Genomic DNA, 20,997 nt, shown 5'->3' with positions numbered 1-20,997 from the left:
CTCAGTGCTCATTGACTTTATGTGGGAGGAGTGGGGAGTCACTCAGGCAACATTGCTTACCCTACTGTGTTTATTCATTAGTTTCTATGACGTCATTTTACATTAAATACACAAATATTATAGAGGTGCAATACCTCAACTGAACACAAGAGGGCAGCCAAGATCAGAAGCTCTGCTTGTGGTGCTTTTACGTCTCAGTCCGGCCCAGACAGCCTGGAGCCTGCTGCTGAACTGACTCACAGTCATTACTGTTGCCTGACACAGTGAGGGGAGATGTAGGAGAAGTGAGGAAGTCAGAGGAGAGGATAGTTTGTAACCGGCTTCTAAATATATATAAACAGCAGTTTCAGTGACACTGGAGTTGGAAAAAGTTGAAAATACTGATCTGATCAGCGTTTAAATCAGACCTGAAGTCTGGGCTACAGCAGCGGTAAAATGAGAAGTATAAATTTAGAGTTGACTGCAATAATATGACTAACAAAGCAGTTGGTATTCGTATTTGATTGTTATTCCTACCACAGTACTGTGCAAAAGTCTCGAGTCACCCCTCATTTCTTTATATTTTGCTTCCAAGGAGCCAGACTTTCTTGTAAAGTGGTCTCGAGCAATAGTTCTCCAGGCTTTCAAAGGTTTTCTTTACACGTTGGCTGTTTTTTGTTTGTTTTTTTCACTAATTTTCAATCCAGTCCTCATGCCTGACCGTTTTCAGAGAAATATTTGTTTAAGCTACGTAAAACTGACCCAAGTCCACATAAAATATGGATGAAGCAATATTCAGTGTACAGACAACTTTGTAAAGAAGTTTAAATTGTATCTTTACACATTTTGTCACCAGCAGCTGGCTACAAAGACTTATTTGCTCCAATTTCTTTAGTGGAGTCATAGTTTCACTGCCATAAAACAGTATTTTTGAGCCATTAACTGAGAACTTATGTATCTCAGCACAGTGTGCACATTGTCCCCTAAAAAATTTGAGGAAACTGGACAAGTGGAGGACAAAAGAAGTATTGGTAGGCCTGATCTGCCTACAGCAGCTGAACAGTATCTGAAAGTCATGTCCTTAAGAAATGGGGAAGTGAAGGGAATCTTCTTCTGATCCACTATGTAATACTGGCATCAGGTCAGCAAAATCTTCATTTGTCAGCATGAGAATGATCCCAAACTCATGGCCAATACAGTAATAGCATAATTAGACAGAAAACCACATAATGACCATATCTGTCATGGACTGGTCTCCCCAGAGCTCGGGTCTCTACATTACCGAAGCAGTGTGGGATCAGACAACAGAACAAAAGGGAGCCAACATCTGAAGGTGCTTCAAGAAGCCTGGAAAACTATTCTTGAAGACTACTTAAAGAAATCACAAGAAACTCTTTTATCCAAGCAGTGTTGAAGAATAAAGGATGTCATACCAAATATTGAGCTTGTTAGAAATGTACTAACTCTAAAATTGATCTGTAGAATTGACCTACATTATTTCCAATAAACAATTTTAAGGAACGCTTTGTGTTATCAGAAAGCGTGTGGTTAAACTGCACTCACACAGAAGCGCCACATTCAGGAGAAACGACACACCGACAGCAGCTAACAAACAGCTGCCAAAAAATCTTTATTCAGTTATAACCAGACGCCTGCAGAAACTTGAAGTCACACAGATCGCTCTGGAGAAGGTCTAAACTCTACACCGAGTCAAACAACAACAGCACCAGAACGCACTTTGTCAGTAAACACAATTTTACAACAAGAACGATGGCGTTTTCTACACACACAGAGATCAGATAAGAAAAACAAAATGGTACAGGAGATTTAACAGTCAGTGTGCACCGATTCTTCTCAACCGGAGAAAAATCATATATATATATATATGTATGTATATATATATCGATAGAAGTCGTTTGATAATATCGTGGAAAAGAATGCCATTATAATAATAACATCACTGGTGCAATAGAGTACACATTTTGTGATAGATCTTTACTGCAAGTGCTTTGTGTCGTGTGTTGTGTTCACAAAGGATCCCGTGTAGACTCAGTGTGTGACACTGACAGCTGTTGTTGTCGTGCGAGTTATGAAGAAGCAGGCCGGTTTAAATGTGCAGAAAGAGAACATTCAGTCGAAACATGGCTTAGTGTGTGTAAGGTCCAGCAGGCAGAAGAAAAAAACAAACCTCCGGGAATCCCAAATGACAATTTGGACCGTTTTGGATTTTTCTTGTTTAGAGTTGAACGAGAAGATCGATACGCTGCTATGAAGGGAGGCATTAATGACACGTCCCACAGGGGACCCTGTAGTATATGTCATTATGTGGGCTCCATGATCCCGTTTCCCACCTGTGTGTAGCACAAAATGGGACTTACTATGCCGTGGGGTTTTGTGGGAGCTAGTCAAAGAAATGTGTGTCCAGCACTGGTTAAAGTTTTCAACTGAAAGAAAATAAAAAACAAACAAAAACAACAACAACTCTTAGTTAAATAGTTTAGAGCAGGGATGTCAAACTCATTTTCCATCGTGGGCCACATACAGCGGAACATCTTTCTGTCAGTGTGAAGAAGTTTAACCACACATTTAAAGAGCAAATCAGTTTTTCCACACGATAAAGTTTTTCTACTGTAGTAAGTGAAATGAAATCTGTCAGTGTGACTCTTTGGGCTCAAGCTGTAAGAAATTATAACTAAATCATAAAGTGGGCAGCTCATCGCTCACAGTATGATAGTATGATAGTATGGGGAAGGAAAAAGCTGTAAAACGTATGAAAACAGTTAAAAGTCAATTTTTTTTTTGCCATTTTTCTTTCTTTTTCAGAGCCGTCCAGATTGGGGGTTTCCCCGGCCAATTCTAGCCCCCATGCCTCATGTTTGACACCCCTGGTTTAGAGGATGTGGGTAGGTCAGTCTTGCAGACACCAAAGCCAGCTTGTCTGTAAGTCGACTTGTTGCGGCACGTTGTTCTATAATTTTATAATAAACAAGCAGCTGGTATCGATCTTCTCTTCAAACTTCACGATAATGTAAATAAGCATATTCCTACCCTGCAAAGAGAGAAGTGGGGGGGGGGGGGGATCAGACACGTGATCGGCCCCACGGACATCTGAGACCTTCTGTTGTGGCGCCAACATGCAGAACCGATTCCACCTTCAACCAGAAGAAAACCAGAGCCTGCGGTTGCACAAATCTCTTTGTCTCGGGTAAAACTGACCCATGTGTGTCTCCCCCCCCCCCCCCCCCAGCACCCTCACAGTAAAAGGCAAGCTACCGATTCCACGGACAGCAGCGATTCTTATCATCTAAGGTCACACATGGGGAGCCCTGCGTGCGTGCCCCGTTTCACATCGTCCTCGTCAATTATTCAAAGACTCGGACGCACGCGTACGCACAAACAGCAGCAGCTCCCCCCGCCCCCTCCCTCACGCGCTCCACCGATAACACCTAACATCGTCTGCGCTCTTGACTCAGAGAGGCCTCCGCGTCCTGTAAACGCGGAGTTACAGCTCATACTGGTTGCCTGATGGAAGGTGATGCTCCGCAGATGCCAGTGTGTGTGGTAATGAATCACGCAGGCGGCCGTTGGGCTGGTGTGAGCAGAAGTGTGTGTAGGGCGGTGAAAATTCATGAGGTACGACAGCTTGAACACTGAAATGTGCATTTATGGTTGCAGGAATGGCTTGACCAGGCTTTGTAGGGAGTAGAGGTGTACAAACACACACACACGCACACAAAATAAGCTTTTGTGGTCACTTGCACAACACAAACACAACAGGAGGAGGTATAAATGCTACATTGAGCAGATGGGACATACCTCGGGCGGTCGTTGGAAACACAGTCCATCATCTCTCTCTCTCACACACACACACACACACACACACGCCGATAACTCCTTAGCGGATCTGTGTTTTTGGACCAGCGGCCCGGTGAGACAGGAGCAAGCTCTTCGCATCGTCACATGATGAGATCTGAAGCCACGGGGACATACGCTGAGCAGCAGGGCCACATATCGCACCCATGATCTCACTCAGTGGGCTTTCACACCTCTTTCACTCATATTGTGTTTGCTTGCTTGCGTGTGTGGAGATGAGAGAGGTCTGTGTTGTGTTACATCACTGTTTAATGCGTGCAGTGACAGAGGCCCAAAGAAATAAAGGCGACAAATGTGTTGTTGCTGATGTACGGTTGCATATTATCCTAACAGATCCTGCTTGATACATGATGCCGACTGATATAAATGATGCGGTTGCTTGAGCGATGGATGAAAACGAGAGAGCATCGCCAGTTTGGAAACGGTTCGTACCGCCCCAAAATGGTCTGAGCTAAATCCCTACATCGGCCGCGTACCGCCCACCCCCGTCTTTAGACTTTTCCTCCCCCCCCCCCCCGGCGCGAGACGCCGGCTTCGTGGGAACATAACGCTGCTACTCCTGATGGCACAGGAGGAAGGAGGCCTGTGTGACTGATACTGGAGCTCATCATGAGGTTTTAAGCGGCTTCCTAGGACTTATTTTCAGCACATATAGAAGGAGGAAGAGACTTTGGGAGACTAGTGTTTCTCTCAGAGCTGACGTGTTTGAGATGTCAGAGGGGGTGTTACAGGCTCATGTATGTTGACTGGAGGAGATACCAGAGGAAATCCTTTTGTCTGGTCTAAGGTGGCACTTGCAAAGATTAACTGATTTCCATCTGAAAACTATCTTAATCAGTCATCACAGCCTGCATCCAAATGCCAAAGGAATAGCTCATCAAGAAAGTCTTTGTTTTCTTGATGAGAGTCGAGAAAACCTCTGAAGCTTGTGGAGAAGTTAGCCTGTCAGCTTAGCTTAACCTCCAGACTGGGAAAAACAGAAGGAGCTCGGTACACTCTGCCACAGCAGCGCTCTGACGGCTCAGTCACACTAGAGCAAACACAGGACACGGCAACCTCCATGTAAATAGGTTTGAAAAAACCTTTAACGAGTTTAGAAAACTTTTTCCAAATTCATCGGATGATTGCAAGAAGGTGAGGTAACCAATATCACTTTTGATCGCAAGGTGAAACAATTAGTCTGACTCCAATCATTCGTGGGCAGATTGGAAGGTTTGCACATAACTGCCATGTAAAGTCTTGATTATACTCCACAGCAGACAAGGCAAACTGCACACCCGAGGATTGAGCAGTCAATCTGACATCTGCTTGAAGTCTGTCACTTTGGCAGGGTGTGTAGATGGTGCTTTGTCGTGTTGACTCTGATCGGTCACAAAACTCAAGCAGGCACTCGGATGAACAGCTGATGCTTAAATTTACCTCACAGGGACTCAAGCGGGTCCATGCAAAGTCCCTGCTTAATTCAGAAACGCAGACAGATTTCTAGCACGCTGCAACCAACCTGAGCCTGTCTGCATCAATGACGCGTCTCTTTGCATTCGGGGTCTCACCTCAACTGGTTGCCATTGGGTGTATTCCTACTTGCAGGTTACTCAGCGCCTTTGTCATTTTGAAAATCGTTGTTCTGTCTTCATGTTTTCAATCTGTGAGGTTCGGACTGGACTTACAGATTGTGATATTCGCTGCTTCATCGGTGAATCGCTGCATCAACACAGATTGGATGTAACTTGGCCGTGTTCAATCGCAGATGGTTTCCGTCTTATTGCGGCTTTATCACAATCTTTACGAACCAAAGTCACATTGATGCAACCTTTTTGAAGTCAATGAGACCGCAGGTTCTTCGCACACGGCTGCAATAATATTGGTCACCCTCGGTCTCCACCCACTGTTTTCTCTAGTGCGACTGTTTTGCAGTGACTGAATTGATCTATAAATGGCATCCACCTGTTTAATGGTGCGGTGGAGCATTTCTTCACCCAGACTTGTTACTTTCTGCGGTGCTGGTGGGAGAGCTTGTAGCATCATAATTGCTTTTCTTTTCAGTTTGTTTACAGTTAGGCAACAAAGCTGATTCTGGTTTGGGTTGAAATACAAAACTTAGAACTAAGAAACAGTCTGGGCCACAACCCTGCTGACGCTGGCAAATTATTGCTTTTTATGCTTTGGTTTTTGTGCAGCTGAAACAAACAAATGGGTCATTTAATTTAAGATTCAAATACGCTGGAGGTGGATTTTGTTGCACACCAACTCAGCCTCCTTCTCCGTTTCTCCCAGTCTCTGTGTCACAGAGAGAAGCCGAGAGCCAAAAAGTGGACAATAGTGTGCCGCTCCAGGAGTTGTGGCATCTGCCAGCTGCTGCTGGGACTGCTCCATAGTACATGTACTGGACATGCAAACATTTCAACCACAAGGACACAAAGTGTCTGCAGCGATGAGCGCCGCGCCATTGGACACTTCCGGATATCGGCGTTGCTGACATTAGCTTCATGTACTTTCACTTCCTAGCTTCAACAGAGCAAAGATTTCTCAAAACGCCTTCGCTGCTTTAAGTTTGCTCGACGCCTGGCAGCTGCATCAAAAGCAGAACCGACCCCGTTCAAGAAATGACACCCTAAGCACGTCGGCGTAGAAGAAACGCTCCCAGCCGCGGTCGCCGGTGGTAACAGATGAGGAAGTGTTTGAGATTTTACAGCCCAACTGTGGCACCTGATGCACTGAACAGACTCTGGAGCAGGAAAATGTGTTGCATCTAGTTTACAGTCTGGAAACACATATCAAACATTTACATTTAGAGGCTTCAAAAGGATAGAAAAACGCAACATACCGTGGCGACCATGTCAGGGCGGAGAGCAGCCGCCGCCAAACAAAGTCCCCCTTGCAAAGTTACTTAAACATCTTAAAATCGGGGAAATTATGTTTTAAATAATCACCGTGTTTTAGGGAACTCGCGGTTAGACCTCTCAAATCATTTTGTACCGTGTGTGGTGTAAACAATTGATTCAATCAAGCACCACATGATTCAGGCCTCCTGTGACTGATGTCCACACATGGAAAACATCGGCCTTTTCAAAGCTTTGGGTGTCTTTTCAATCCAGCTTCCCAAGGGCGGTGCATGCAGGAGGAGGGACGACAAAGAATTCGTCCTCAGCATCCAACCAGCTGAGGAATCGGGTACTTTTAAAGAGATTTGCAAACAAAAGCAGGGGATTTTATTTTTAAGCTAAACTGTGACGCAGTTTAGCTACCGAGGACTGCACTGGCTGCTCTCGAGTCCCCGTCCTGGACGCCACAGCACAAGTAGAGCACATTTATATAAAGTCATGTTTTCCCATAATTTCCTTATTTGCATGCACATGCAGTATTAAAAATACAGTTAGACCAGAGCAGTGTGTGTATATATATATCTATATATAGATATATATAGATGTATATAATGTTTGAAAAAGGAGTGTAAAAATCCAGTGCGACAGTCATTGAGTTCTTGAGGTCTACATGATTGTAATCAAAATAAAACAGCCAGTGAGGTGATCCAGTTTGGAGAGAGGGCCGAGCTCTCTGTTGCATATTCGAGTTCAAACTGAGGAAGCTGCGGCACAAATACCCTGAAAACAAAGACTGAACGCCGTCTGGACTGTTTAGCGAATTTACATTCCGAATGATTAAAAATCCAATGATAGAATTCCGGCTGACGGAAGGTGAGTTTCTTCTCTCTACCTGATCGCCTCACCTTCACGCCGAACGCGAGCGATGCCCGTTGAGGTTTTCCCGTGGAAGCCGCTTAGCAGCTCAGCGCTATAAATGGATCATCTCACCGACTGTTTCACATGCCGTTTGCTGAAAACGAGGCTTCCTTGATTTCCCAAACATATCGAGATTGCGCCACGACAGCGATTCTTCTTCATGTCAACATATATTTATCTACAAGCCCTTACACAAAGGGGAGAGGGGGTTCATGTTTGGGAAAGCAAAGAGAAGGAAAAACACATTGGAAACACAGTATCATCATCATCATTATCATCATCAGGTTTGGATCAAAAAAATAAGTTTACAGCAAAGAGTAGAAAAGTCACTCGCAGATATCTTGCAACATCTTTCTTTCTGGAGCTGAGACGGGGCTAAAGAGGCTCACAGGAGAACTCAGACTAGCCAGCACCAGAAACATTCCTCCAGAGTTTCTCAGAGCACAACGCTGCGACGGCTTGAGGTCCGATCTAGAAACTCCACGCTCATCAAGGCACATTCAAGACTCCTCCAAAAGGTAACCACCAGAAATGAGAGGTGGTGGTCGAGAGGGGGGAGCAACTCTTGGAAACACACACTCAGGACTTCTGAGCGTTTCCCAAAGCCATTTCACCCATCCTTCCACCGTCCTCCTTATTCACATTCCTGAATGAATGAAGGACGGACTCGAGAAGAGGGCCCCTACCCTTTTAAATCGACAACAACAACAACGCTGCCCCCTGCTGCTGCACTGGCAGCTGGAAAGAGGCAAAGACACCCCCCAAAAAAATGCTGCCAGTTAGCACAGCAGCCATAAAAACCAGCCCAGAGAGTTGGAAGGCTCTGACACTGCAAACACACTTGTTCCCCAGTCTCAGCAGAGCGCCACCTGCTGTTAGCCTTGCAGAACACTGGAGGGTCTGTGAGGCAAACTGCAGGGCGCAGGGGCAGATAACAGCACCGTGGGCTCACGCACATTATCGCCCACTAGACGTGGGTGGGTGGCACGTCTGCAGACACAGCTGAGGTGGGGACCAAAGGCACAGCCCGTCACTTTAAATAAAAAAAAAAGTAGGAATTTTGATCGTATTATAGTTAGAGATATCACATCAATGTACTGATACACACCGATACTGTAGCTTAGATATACTGTACTGTAGCATATATTGACCTCATAGGTGGATGATACAGGGTATATTAAGTGTCAGCCTCTTGTCACAAAAACAAGCGTCGTCACGTATGAAATATTGATCTGGTTAAGGATCAGCTTACACAAACGAGGGGTCCTCATAAAACTGTCAACACGTGAACTGCTGTTAAAGCTGCCACCGTTCAGGAGCAGTGACAGCCCAAAGTGCAACACACACACACACACACACACACACACACACACACACACACACACACACACACACACACACACACAGGGTCCCTCATAGCTCATGAGAGTTGATGTTTATATCGTCCGTAAGTAGAATAATGCTGTCTTGTTTTACTCGGCTCATAAATCACAGCTCAGCCCTTTAATAGGCAGCAGCGAAGTAAACACGACAGAGAACAAAAGCCAGACCAGCCGCTGCCGCTCCGTGTGACAAGAAAACAAAAAACAAAACAAAGAAAGTCCTCATAAGTATTCATATGGCTCCCTCTCGAGCAACAAGTCCGCCTATCGTGGGCCTTTGATGCCACCTTTTTAATTAAGCTGTGTGAACACGTGTTTATAATGATAGCCCATTTCTGAACTCGTGTTTACGCCTCCACCCCCCAAAATCCCATCAGGTTTCAGGGCTGAGAGATCAGATTAATATGAATGAACAAGTTAGATTATCTGATCGGTGCGATGCTGCCATATGGTGTGCTGCACATCATTAACCTGTCAATTTGGGGGTAAAATGAACATCGTGATTTTTTCCCCCCTGCTATTTTCATCTAAATGGGAGTAAATTATAAATTATTCTGCATCTCTGCAAATATCTCCATTTGATAGTTAAATAACAAGATGCTGCAGCCATATGTCTGCACGTTATGTCAAATTTCATCATGCTCGGTATACGGTAAGAAAAAACTGCCCGTTTACTCACTCCATCCAGAGCCTTTGAATGTCTTCATCAGCACTGATAAAAGGCAAATTTAAAAGGGGACCTATTTATTGTGCTACTTTCCTATAATGAGCCTTTTATTCTCTGGTTCTGCTAGAGTAGCTTTGCATGACTCACAGTTTGAAATAATCCTTATTTATATTACGGGCTACAGTACAAGCCTGATGAGTTCAGCCCCTTTCATTTTTAGCCAGCTTTCTACCTTGGCTGCCCCTCACAAGCAGCAGTTTTGAACAGCGGGTCTTCTGAAGCAGATGTTTCCGGTTGGCTGGGATCACATTTGTTAGTCTGATTATTTTAATATGAGTATAACTGCAATAGTATATGTGACAAAAATAAGAACAGAACACAACAACCCATTTTAAGCTACTTTACAACCCATAAGTATGTAACTTAGTTCCCAAAGTCCTAATTTTACCAGCTGTGGTGATTATTAATGAACCAATTATTAGACTGTTATGAAACAAGCCCTCCTGCACGGTGAATATTTGATTCTTTTGAGTACGTTTTGAAGCTCAGACTCGAGCAGACCGAGACTGCACAGCTGAAAAGATCTGCAGTTCAATGAAAACCGAACCTGCTGATGAAGCCTGAAAGCTCAAGGACCAGGGAGTACATGGACTGTGATTCGATTTTCATCAGCTGTTATTCTGAAGCTCTTTGTTGTTACAGAAAATAACTTCCAAGCTTGAACATAAGAGTTCAGATTCAATGTGAAATAGAAAATAAGCCGATTTAATATTCTGCCGGTGTTTTCCATCTATTCACAGGGCTGAGCCGCAGACGCGAAGAAACAGTCATCAATAGAAGTCACCAAAATAAAAGCATTTTAAAAAAAAAACAACCGTGTATTTTTGTTTGTTTGTTTTTTGGGTGGGTTTTTTTTATTTAATTTTTATTTTCATGTTCTACAGCAAAACAATGTTTACAAAATGGAGTTAATGGAGAAACAGCACTGCGTTGAGTGTTTAGCACCTCTGTTTCTCCCTCCGCCGAGGGCACCAGGACGCATGCAAAGACAAAAGCACCGTCACGACGAGGCCATCTTTGGGCCATCGAGATGTTCTCAGATCAGGCCACGGTCCACAAAACAAATCCCATCGAGCTTCCCCACGATCCAAGAGAACATGGACGGGTTTCAGAAATATGGCAGCAAATATATCTTTGAAGTAATTTTTTTGGATCACCTCTAAGCGAGGGAGTGAGATGAGCTTATTTTGGCCAAATCTTATTGTCAACCGTGAGATCGGCTCGACAACCCAGAGAGAGGAAAAACTAGCTGCCTGGAAATGCTGCCACTGTAATTATCCAGTGCTCTGAATGATCTGAACAACTGAAGGGACTCGTTTCTGGACAGGATCCTGACTGAATCTGATTGGCTGCCAAATATATATAAATATATTTTAAACATCAGTGGAGGAAAACGATCCAAACGCTGAGACGGAGAAGCCCCGTTCAGCCTCAACTAAAACATCCTTAAACCCCAGTGCGGCCAAATCAGGAGTGGACGAGACAGAGAAACGCCACGGGCCGTTAGACGCTTCAGGGGAGTGCAGGAGCACCGAGCTTCAGCAGCAGCCCCCCTCCACACACACACGCGCTTTGCCCGGGGCTCCTTCAGAGTTCACACACAAGAGCCAGCGAGCGCAAACACACTGAGGTGTCAATCAAACTAATTGCAGGCGGGCCTGCGTGACACGGGCGAGGAACGATAGGGGGGCGGAGTGGCAGAATTGGAAATATGATAAAGGTTTTAATCAACTGCAGTTTTTGACGCAGCGCCGGCAGTGGAGAGCGTTAACGTGAAGGAGCTCCAGGCGGGAATGTGAGGGTCACGCTCACTCAAAAGAGCCTAACGAGCTTCGTTTATGAAGCCGATGACGCCACATAAGAGTCTCCCTCAGCAGAACATGAAAACAAAAATCATAAACACTTCATATATATATATATATATATATATATATATATATATATGGATGTGTATATTCATATGTATGAACATTTAAATAACAAAAAAACAAATTAGTTTCATGTTTTTAGTTTTGAATGCAACTGTTTCTTTCCAGACAATAGATTTGACTTAAACAGTAACATGTTGACAAAACCTCACTGTAACAAGCACGATGGCCTTTCAAAGAGTGACTTGAAGGCTGCGCCTACAGCACGGCTCGTTCATAAGGTGGCATTTGTGATGACAGAGGTTGGCGGTCATTAAAACAAAAAAGGGTAAAAGGAAAACAAATATATACAGGATACAGGAACAAACTAGAAACAGCTGATCAAAAGTAAGAGAGCGCCACGACTTTCAGGCGCTTAAACTGGACGAGTGTGTGTGAGTTTATCAGCTGGTGTTGGTTTTTAGAAACTCTGATGAAGCCTGTTTGTGCGCGAGTGTGCGTGTGAGAGAGTGTGTTTGACAGAAACCCTCCCAAAAAAGGTCGAGGCTTTCAGGACGATCTTAGAAAGCAGATGGAAAGAGTTGGTCCGCGTTTGTAAACGCTCGGGCCTCGTGATTCTACTTCCTGGCTCTGAGGCGGAAGAAAGGAGGCTTTTCAACCTGCTCTCACCTCAGCAGCCAATCACACAGACTCTCGTGAGCCAAAGCTTTGCGTTCGGAGTGAATTAAGTTAAACGCCAAAGGAGTGACTTAATTAAGTGCCGCTTTGCTCTCCCAAAATGAAAACAAAAGCTTGCTGCAGAGAATTTAAGGGGGAGCAGCCGCAAGCGGGCGGACAAATATTATTACTCTTTCTGTAACGTCCAGTCAGGAGATGACGCGGAAACACTTCCAGCTTTTAAAAGGGACCGCAAAGGAACTGCGTTACACAAAAAGTATCTCACTTTGGGTTTTCAGCCCTCCCTTCTTTTGGATATCAGGTCATCGGGAGACGCCTTTGTGGCAGATGTAAACAAACTTAATTTGTTGGAGTAAAAGTTGGTGCAGGAGGGCGACTGCATTGAACGTTGCTGCTGACTTCCAGTGCTATGAGGAGGGTCTTTAACACACATCGTAGTAGCAGGTAGGTAAGCAGTCTTAGTTTCACCAAAAAAAAGAAAAAGAAATAAATGACACCGACTACACTAAACATGGCACCTTAACCAAAAAACCAAAACAAAACGTGAAGGACAGGATAAAGTTTTGGAGTTTTCGGTTGCAAAGTTGTCATGCATTCCCTCGGTGCTGTCCGGGAGGCGTGAGGGACCGTGATAAAAGATCACCTCAAAGTCCAGAATTGGATACAAAGGGACGAACAAGTCGAAGGAAGAACAAAAACTGCGAGCTTTACCTCCACGTGCTTTTTCATAGCTTTCTTCAAACGGACTTCAGAGAGTTCCCTTCTTCTTTTGAATAAAAAAGTGTTTTTTACTCTAATCTTTTGAGAAAACACACACTTAAAAAAAAAAAAAAATCATTTGGCCTTTTTCTCAACCCCCTTCTTTGACAAGACTTTCATTTAAAAACCAGAGCTGTACAAAACATAGAAAGATGCAACACTGAACCCAACATTAAAAAAAGAAAACAAAAAAACTGCAGAAATCTTTTTTTTTTCTTTACACTGTTTAGCTGCACCGAGGTTTTCCCAAAAACTGGGAAAGAAGGGAATGGCGAGCCCACGCTGGGAATCCCGGACGGCGATGTGAAAGGTGACTCTGCCGTCCTGCGGTTGCTTCCACAGCTAGAATGGTTCAGTGGAGCTGATGAGGTTGGGTGGGGTGTGGGACGGAGCCGGAGAACGAGGGCGGGGCCATAGCTGACAGACAGTTGCGATGTTGATCTGAAGAAAACCGAATGCATGCAGGATGACGCCCCCCCCCCCTTTTCCCCTTGTTTTCCTCAGCTGGAAAACTGCATGGCTTGTTTGTCTGGCGAGCTGCGGGGGACGATCAGTCAGTGAATCTCTGGCAGGCCTTCTTCCAGCGGCACGCGGTGCACCACATGTCGCGGTTCTCCATCCCGTACACCTTACGGCACTTCTTCCCCTCGCCACGCACCTTCCGACTGGAGGAGAGATGAAGACCAACAGCACATGAAGCTGTTATATATTAACGACATAACAAACAACAGCACAACGCTTATAACACTGGGCGTTATTATTCCTGGACTCTTATTCGTCTTGCCCAGATGCCCACTGCAACTAACTGATTAGCTCTTGTCCCTTTAAGGCCAGCCTCCCTGGAAGAAAGCTTTTTTCTCACTGGTTGCCCCTCAAAGCCGCAGGAGGGTGGAGCTACTTAGGGACATCATCTAAGATGTCATAACCGAGCAAAAAGAGCAATCACGAGTTTTCAGCTCACAGAGATTACTCGTGTTTACACTGACCTCACTATTTGAAACTTTGTCCGCCATAAAAGCATACATTTGAAAACCAAAACCAGAAAACCATGAAGAGTACAACATGTTAGAGGTTAACATGAACACAAATCTATCTGACATGTTCCACATGTTTGCAGATGAAGTTGCTGTCTCAGCTTGTGTGTATCTTCTTCCTGACAACAGCGCATAGTTCCTCTGTGGGGTTCAGGTCAATGGCCAATCAGGTACAGCAATAACACGGTCAGCAAAATATTTGGCAGTTTTGGTACTGTGGGGAGGTCCCAAGTCCTCCCCACAGTACTCCAATCCTCCACTACAGCTGTCTGCAAACAGCCAGCCTTTACAGCAGTGACCTTCTGCGGCTCACTCTCCCTGTGTGGGCTGTAGATGATCGTAGAGGATCGTCATCTGGAGGACCGTAAAGCATGTAGTCTTCCCCATGATTGTGGCTGTGTTCGCTGCACTAGACTGACAGGCACACACTATTTAAACCGTGTTCATAGCAGTTTACTCAAACTCAAAATGAAATATTCTAATAACGTGAGATATGTTTATTTTTTAGCTGTAGGCCACAATTATCAAAGTTAAAACAGAAATGCTGAAGCATGATGGTTTCTATGTAATGAGTTTAAAATAGATTAAAATTTCACTTTCTTAAATAACTGATGGAACATATTCAACTTTTTACATTCTAATTTTTTGAGGTGCGTCCATATGTTGGAAGAAATTTCCTTTTTGCTAAGAAAAACATGACATCTGTCTCCTCCCAGTCCCACCATTGTGCTAAGCTAACTGGTTCTTTTTAATTACGCCACTGACTGCAGAGTAGGGCTGAACGATTATGGAAAATAATCTAATTGCGATTTTTTGCCCCAATATTGCGATTGCGATGCGATATGCGATTATTTTTTAAGGTCTTTGTCTTCTGTATTATTAAACAAAGACAAGCAATACATCATATAGTATGGCCAATACTATATTACATTAATTTTAAACTGTTCTTTCCTGGAAGACAGACCTCTGTTATGATGACATGAGGTGATGCATGAATTGATGACTGACATTTTTATTTAACTTCTTCAATCACAACAGTATATTTGAACATACACAATAGTTTATTTTTAGCTTACAAACATCTGAGCATAAAGTGCTGACAAGGAACCCTGGTGTAAACATTAAAATGAAAGTCAGTACAATGTGCAGATTGCAGAAATATACATAAAAAAAATCAGTGGCTTTACCACACTCAGTTTTTCGACATCTGTGAACTACTACAGTCATTCAATTAAAAAATAATATTAAATAAATAAAACTAATAAATAAAAAATACACACATCTTACTGATCTCTGCAGTCAGTAACATTACACATAAAGTGCAAACATAATAGCAATTGTATAAACACACACACAAACACGCCTTTAAAATTTAAAGGCGTGAAATTGGACGGTCTAGTTCTGATTAGCGTCACCGCTGTCTCGGTGGAGTTTAATAAACTCGGCCGTCTGCTTCTTGCTATCTAAAATATAACCAGACACTGGTGTAAATTCTCGACTGTCTCATACTTCTGTTTAATAAGTTTTCTGTTTGACGTTTAGTCAGCTGTGTGAAAACCAAGGAGGAACCCACCCGGGGGATTAATAAAGTTTTATTTTATCTAATCTAATAACTTTAATCTCAGCCAAACCGATTTACTCACGAACAAACAAAACACTGAAAAAAGCCCAACAATAACATTTTTAGGTTGTCTAAGTGACTTATATATCACGTTTAACCCGAGCAGCGAAACTCCGCGGTGATCTGAAAATGATGTGCCGGGAGTTGTGCCGCTCTCGGCCGCATCAGTAACCCTCGAGCTCCCGGCTAGCTGTCGAGCTGGTGGGTAGCAGACGCCTCTGAAAACGTCGAAGCACTTTTGCAAATATGGGATATCTTGATAAACAGAGCAGATATTTGATGTTTACACAACTACTTTCTCGCCTGAAAATATTTTAAAAGTTTATTTTGTGACCCAGAAAGATTAGTATGAGTAATTTTAAAACTTAGTAGCGGCCGCCATTGCTGGAAACTGGAGTTTGGCTGGGCCGCATGAATTCTGGGATATGGTAGTAATTTGGACAGCCTTCGGCACGTCGCTGTGACGTAATCGGTCTACAAATGCGGCCTCAGGAGGATGCAGCCCATGAATTTGGACATGTCCAGAGTATAATCGCAGCCTTTGCGGTTAGAAAATTGCACTTGATCATGTCGCGATATTATCGCAAATGCGATATATCGTTCAGCCCTACTGCAGAGATAGATAAACACATATCAGAGCCTTATTCCATTTTTCAGGTTGCACCAAACAAGCTGAAAGAGAAAGGTTTAATTCGACCTTTAACTGAAGCTATAACCAGTCATAAGGTGAGACTCTGTGAGAGTCCAGTACCTGAGGGCAGCGGTGGCTCTGGGAGGGGACGAAAGCACTGCAATGGTCTGGGAACGTTGGTCACCAAATCCTTGGCTTTTACTGGGAGACACCTGGAGAACGAGAGCAGATCATGAATAAGAGAAAGACGAGCTGCGTGAAAGCAAAGGCTGAGCCAGGCTTTCTCACCGTGGTCCCGGTGAAAGTGACGGGTGGCGACTGCCAAGAGATGCTGAAACTGGAGCTGTTGGTGGGAGTGAAGCTGGTGGACGCCGAGCCGGCCGAGTTGTTGTTGCTGCTGGACGGGATGGACACTGGAGCCGTGGCCTGAAGGCAGAGGTCAAAGGTCACTATTTTTAACTTTTATTTAAATTCAGCATATTGGAATACTTTTATTTATTTTAGTATTTGTTAATTGATGCAGAGCTTCTTTGTATTGGGATGTCAGACAGTGGTTAGTGAAATCCTCTTACGAAGCCTAAAGCTGAACATTTTTTTCTGCTTTGAAACTCGATTTAATGATCAAGCGCCCTGAAGCATACCTTGCTTTAATCTCTTTTTTTGCTTCCAATTAAAGCCATAATTTATAAAATTATCATTTTGTGCTCAAGACCATAAACTAATCAGAAAAGTGTTAATGATGTCACAACCAACAGAGCTGAGGGTCTGTTCCCCATAGACTTAGTATCAACTGGAACCAGGGGAGTCTCCCCCTGCTGGCCATTAGAAAGAAAGCAGGTGAATGACTTCCCTTTTTTTTTTTTACCCAGAAACTACACCTGTCCTTTACATGTTTATACTGCAGGCTACTGATTGGCTGGAGATGGGACTTTTCCATCTTTTCTGACACCGAGTTTACCCAGAGGAGGTTTCTCTTTCTATTACATTTTTTTGTTAAAAAAAACCCCTCTTTTGTTATTTTCTAGGTGAGGTAGATTTTAATGGTCGGATAAATATACTTTATTCAAAGAAGGTTTTTTTCAAGGCAGATTTTTGGCCTTTATCAGAAACATAACTACTCATGTCAGACCTCAAGCGTGCAGCTCTGCATTAATATTAGATGCACAGATATTAATGGAAAGCTAATGGCGGTTATTCTTCAAACAATAATCTGAAAACCGAGGCTAAAATAGATAAATTGTGTCATTTTTCAACCTTTAATTAATTATTCAAACCTGCTGCTTGTGTGTTGATAGACCGCAACTGTTAGCACAGCTGCTATAGGGAGGGAGGGACCACAAGTCGCTGCGAGATCTTTAGTGTGTTTACGAACACTGTGACACATCGTCAGCGTAACAAGGACCTCGATAGTAATGTGTGAGAAACTGAGGGACGTATACAGAGCACATAAGTCTTCATCACCTGGTAGGCATGGTCTGTGTGGATGAGGTAGAGAGCGCTGGGTGCAGAGCGGCTGAGCGGCGTGGTGCCGCCGGCGTGGGGCTCCTTGGTGTCAGAGGGTTGAGTCGGTTTATGGGAGTCTGGCAGCTGGCTGACCGAGGGGAGAGGAGACGGGGGAGGAGGCGGGGGAGACAGGACAGAGGGCGAAGCTGGGGACAGGCTGCTCAGCCCGTCGGCCACCGAGTCCGTGTTCAGCTTAATCTCCGTGTAGTAGAAGTCCTCCTCACCGTCGCTGAGGTCTGAGTCACAGTTACGACTGGGAGACGAGCGCAGGGGCAGGACAGACAGAAATACATCATGAATGTAAATCTCCACCTAAAGGTCAGGTTAGCCATCTATCCAGTATCACTGGGACATATTACTATGCTGATAACCTGTAAGTCATCAACCAGAGGCAGGATATGAGCAGCAGAGCCGTTTTTGAGGCTTCGAGTGGACTTTATCTCAGGTGTGTATGCAGACCGTCTGTGTCTTACCCCAGGTGGATGGTGCGGATGTGTCTCTGAATGCCAGCGGCAGTACTCAGCACCTTGCCACAGTTCTTCCACAGGCACTTGAACATCACCTTCATGGAGTTCTGCAGGAGACACACAGCACATCAGTGTTTCGCTGGCGCTCTGATGCCAACTTCAGAGAGTCACACGCAACAACTGCAGGGTACATAACAAGAAATCGTACACATGAAAGCTTCTTTTCTCTGAAGGATGTGTTTTTTAATATCTGCCATTAACACGGAAAAAGTTTATCTGCACCACAGACATGTTCAGATAAAGGTTACAGAAAAAAAATTTTTTAGGTTATAGAAAAACTCTCATTTTCATTAACGAGCAGGTGTACCTAATCAAGTGGACAATGTACAGTATAAAGTCACTGATAACATTACAGTTCGTTTAAGACTGCACAGAAATGAAAATTCGCTCAGGTAGCAAAGTAGGTACAAAAAAATATATCCACTGTACTATTATAATCCATTTAAAAAGTGTAAAATTTAAATTGCAACTTGCTCTTTTTTTGCACATCACATGCCATTTTATTTTAAACGAACAAACACATACATAGAAATTACAACATTCTGATGTAGGGGCTGTTTTTAGAGTAAAATAACCATAATTTACAAAATTAAGGCGATATATGGAGATAAATGAAATTTCTCAGATTAAACATGCTGCTGCACTGCCTCACTAACACCCTGCTAGTATTCATTGTTCAACGTCATACCTGTCCTAGATTAAAATGCAGATATGCCATGTTTACGTTGGGAATTTAGAGGATTTAAAGGACTTTAAAAATGCAGTCTCCTTCAGAGTGATCAGTTTATGATACCATATTTAAAGTCTTTGCGTTACACTATAAAGTGTCACTTTGAAATGATGTAGATTAAAACTAGGGAGGAAAACAAAATAGACACACAGCTTTAATGCAGCATCTATCTCTGGTGTTACCGTGGACACAATGGCGGTGATGCTCCAGTGTCTCTGATCTGCCTAATGTAATTAAACCACCGGCGTCCTACAGAGACCGTGTATTGTTTTCATGGAGTAAAAGAGCCCCGTGAACTTCCTCCCTGCCCTCCTGCACTCTCGCTCCGAGCTATTATAAACGGTCTTATAGCCACGTCTGTCAAGCTATTGTTAAGCAGGCTGATTTAACTTTGACAACATGTTTTATTTCTAATTTTCTCTCTCTTTCAGAAACACTCTCACACATACACACAGCAATCACGTGCCCCCCTTCCCCGATTGCATTGTTTTGTCTTTGCGTAACAAAAGCCGATTTTGTGTGTTGGCGAGCGTGTGCGCCCCTTTAAAGCAACATTTCACAGTTAATTAAATGGGGAGCCTCAAACGGTGCGGCGCTGCCAGGAGAAAAACAAGAGCACGTGAGTAGCATGTAGATAAGTTCACGAGGAAGCCTGGCATCTGCACGTATAGATTGTATGAGTGCGACTTGTTAAGCCAACATTATAGGAGCTTTCGGAGACGCTGTTCAAGCCTCCGTCTGCGCTCTCTTCCTTTTTCATGTAATTCCTGTTAGTCACTCTTTAATTTTTCATCCACAACCTTCATCTCTCTTCCTGTTTCTCCCTCTCTTTCTCCTCCCTCCACGCCCTTCTTTGTGATCTTCCCAATTATCCGAGTACACTGCGCCAACGTGGAGCTCACTAAAGAGTCTATCGATTTCCCCCCCCCTTTTCTTTTCTTTTTTTTTTAGGCCAGCAGAATCTTTTCTGTTTGCCGTTGAGGGAATTCAAATCATTACTGTGTTTTTGAGAGGAGCTACACATGAAGGCTGAGGAAGTAATTATTAAGGACAAATGTCTGGGGAGGACACACTCAAGCAGCGAGAACGGAAGAGAGAGGGGAGAAAACAGAGGCGAGAGCAGGGGAGAGGAAAGAATGAAAGGAGGGGGAGATGGATGATACCGTCGGCAAACTGGCACACAGGAGCGCTGATAAGCAGAGGAGAGCCCCGAGATGAAGGCAGAGAGAGCGAGAGAGCGACGCAATATACGTCGGACAAAATAACGAGTGGCAGCGTGGTGTAGATGTGATGAGCTGTCAGTGGCGCGTAGTGATGAGACGAGGTGAAATGATTAGTGTGAAAGAAAGTGTGTGTGTGGCCAGGACGCGTGACACGAAACTCAAGACCGGAGCAAAAAAGGCTTTGTGTCCTTTCCTGTCCAATTTCCCTCTCCGCCTATCAGTCAGAAACTAAATTACATCGGTAACCTCACAGGTTAATATTGCAGAAGAGAAATCAACCAGCTCATGTACATGTGGCGGGATCTCAAAGACAAGTTCACGACCTTTATTCTTACCTCCAGATATGCCTGCTATCAGGATCAGTGCGACTGTTTCCTTCAAAAAAAGCTTTTAATGCACCACACGGTAATAAAAGTGAAGCCACAAGTGGGACAAAAGCACCTGGGAAACATATCATCATATCTCCTTCCCTTAACCCCGTGATGATTAACTACTAACAGTGCCGATGTTTAACAATGAAAAACTGCTACCATGTTAATATGGTTGTATCAGAAATAATCCAGTGCTGATAACTCCCTGATTGACAGTCATTCTTATTTCTCTTGATGCTGCATTGATGGCAGATGTTTACCAGGTAACTTGGCTGCTGATTGTTATCCATGAAGCATAACTGCTTTTGTACAGTTAAAGTTCTTCAACAGTATTTTGAGTCTAAAAACACA

General features: G+C 43.8%; 1 protein-coding gene across 1 annotated transcript in view; it reads right to left on the bottom strand.

Annotated features, from left to right (window-relative positions):
• Positions 1 to 11,693: 11,693 nt before the first annotated feature.
• The window catches only part of znf704 (zinc finger protein 704), a 57,182-nt gene continuing 47,878 nt past the window's right edge, over positions 11,694 to 20,997 (bottom strand). The window contains exons 5-9 of the mRNA XM_085445861.1: positions 18,269 to 18,369; positions 17,754 to 18,048; positions 16,581 to 16,718; positions 16,413 to 16,504; positions 11,694 to 13,671 (exon numbers count right to left, since the gene is read on the bottom strand). Coding sequence (XP_085301987.1) covers positions 13,557 to 13,671; positions 16,413 to 16,504; positions 16,581 to 16,718; positions 17,754 to 18,048; positions 18,269 to 18,369 — 741 coding nt within the window. The 3' untranslated portion in view covers positions 11,694 to 13,556. The remainder of the gene's footprint in view (positions 13,672 to 16,412; positions 16,505 to 16,580; positions 16,719 to 17,753; positions 18,049 to 18,268; positions 18,370 to 20,997) is intronic.

Source organism: Copadichromis virginalis, linkage group LG22, assembly GCF_057382275.1.
Source record: "Copadichromis virginalis isolate Kocher_CV1m ecotype Utaka linkage group LG22, C_Virginalis_male_GT1.1, whole genome shotgun sequence".
Classification (NCBI taxonomy): domain Eukaryota; kingdom Metazoa; phylum Chordata; class Actinopteri; order Cichliformes; family Cichlidae; genus Copadichromis; species Copadichromis virginalis.
Note: the sequence above shows the minus strand (reverse complement) of the source record. Positions and strands in the feature narration are given on the sequence as shown.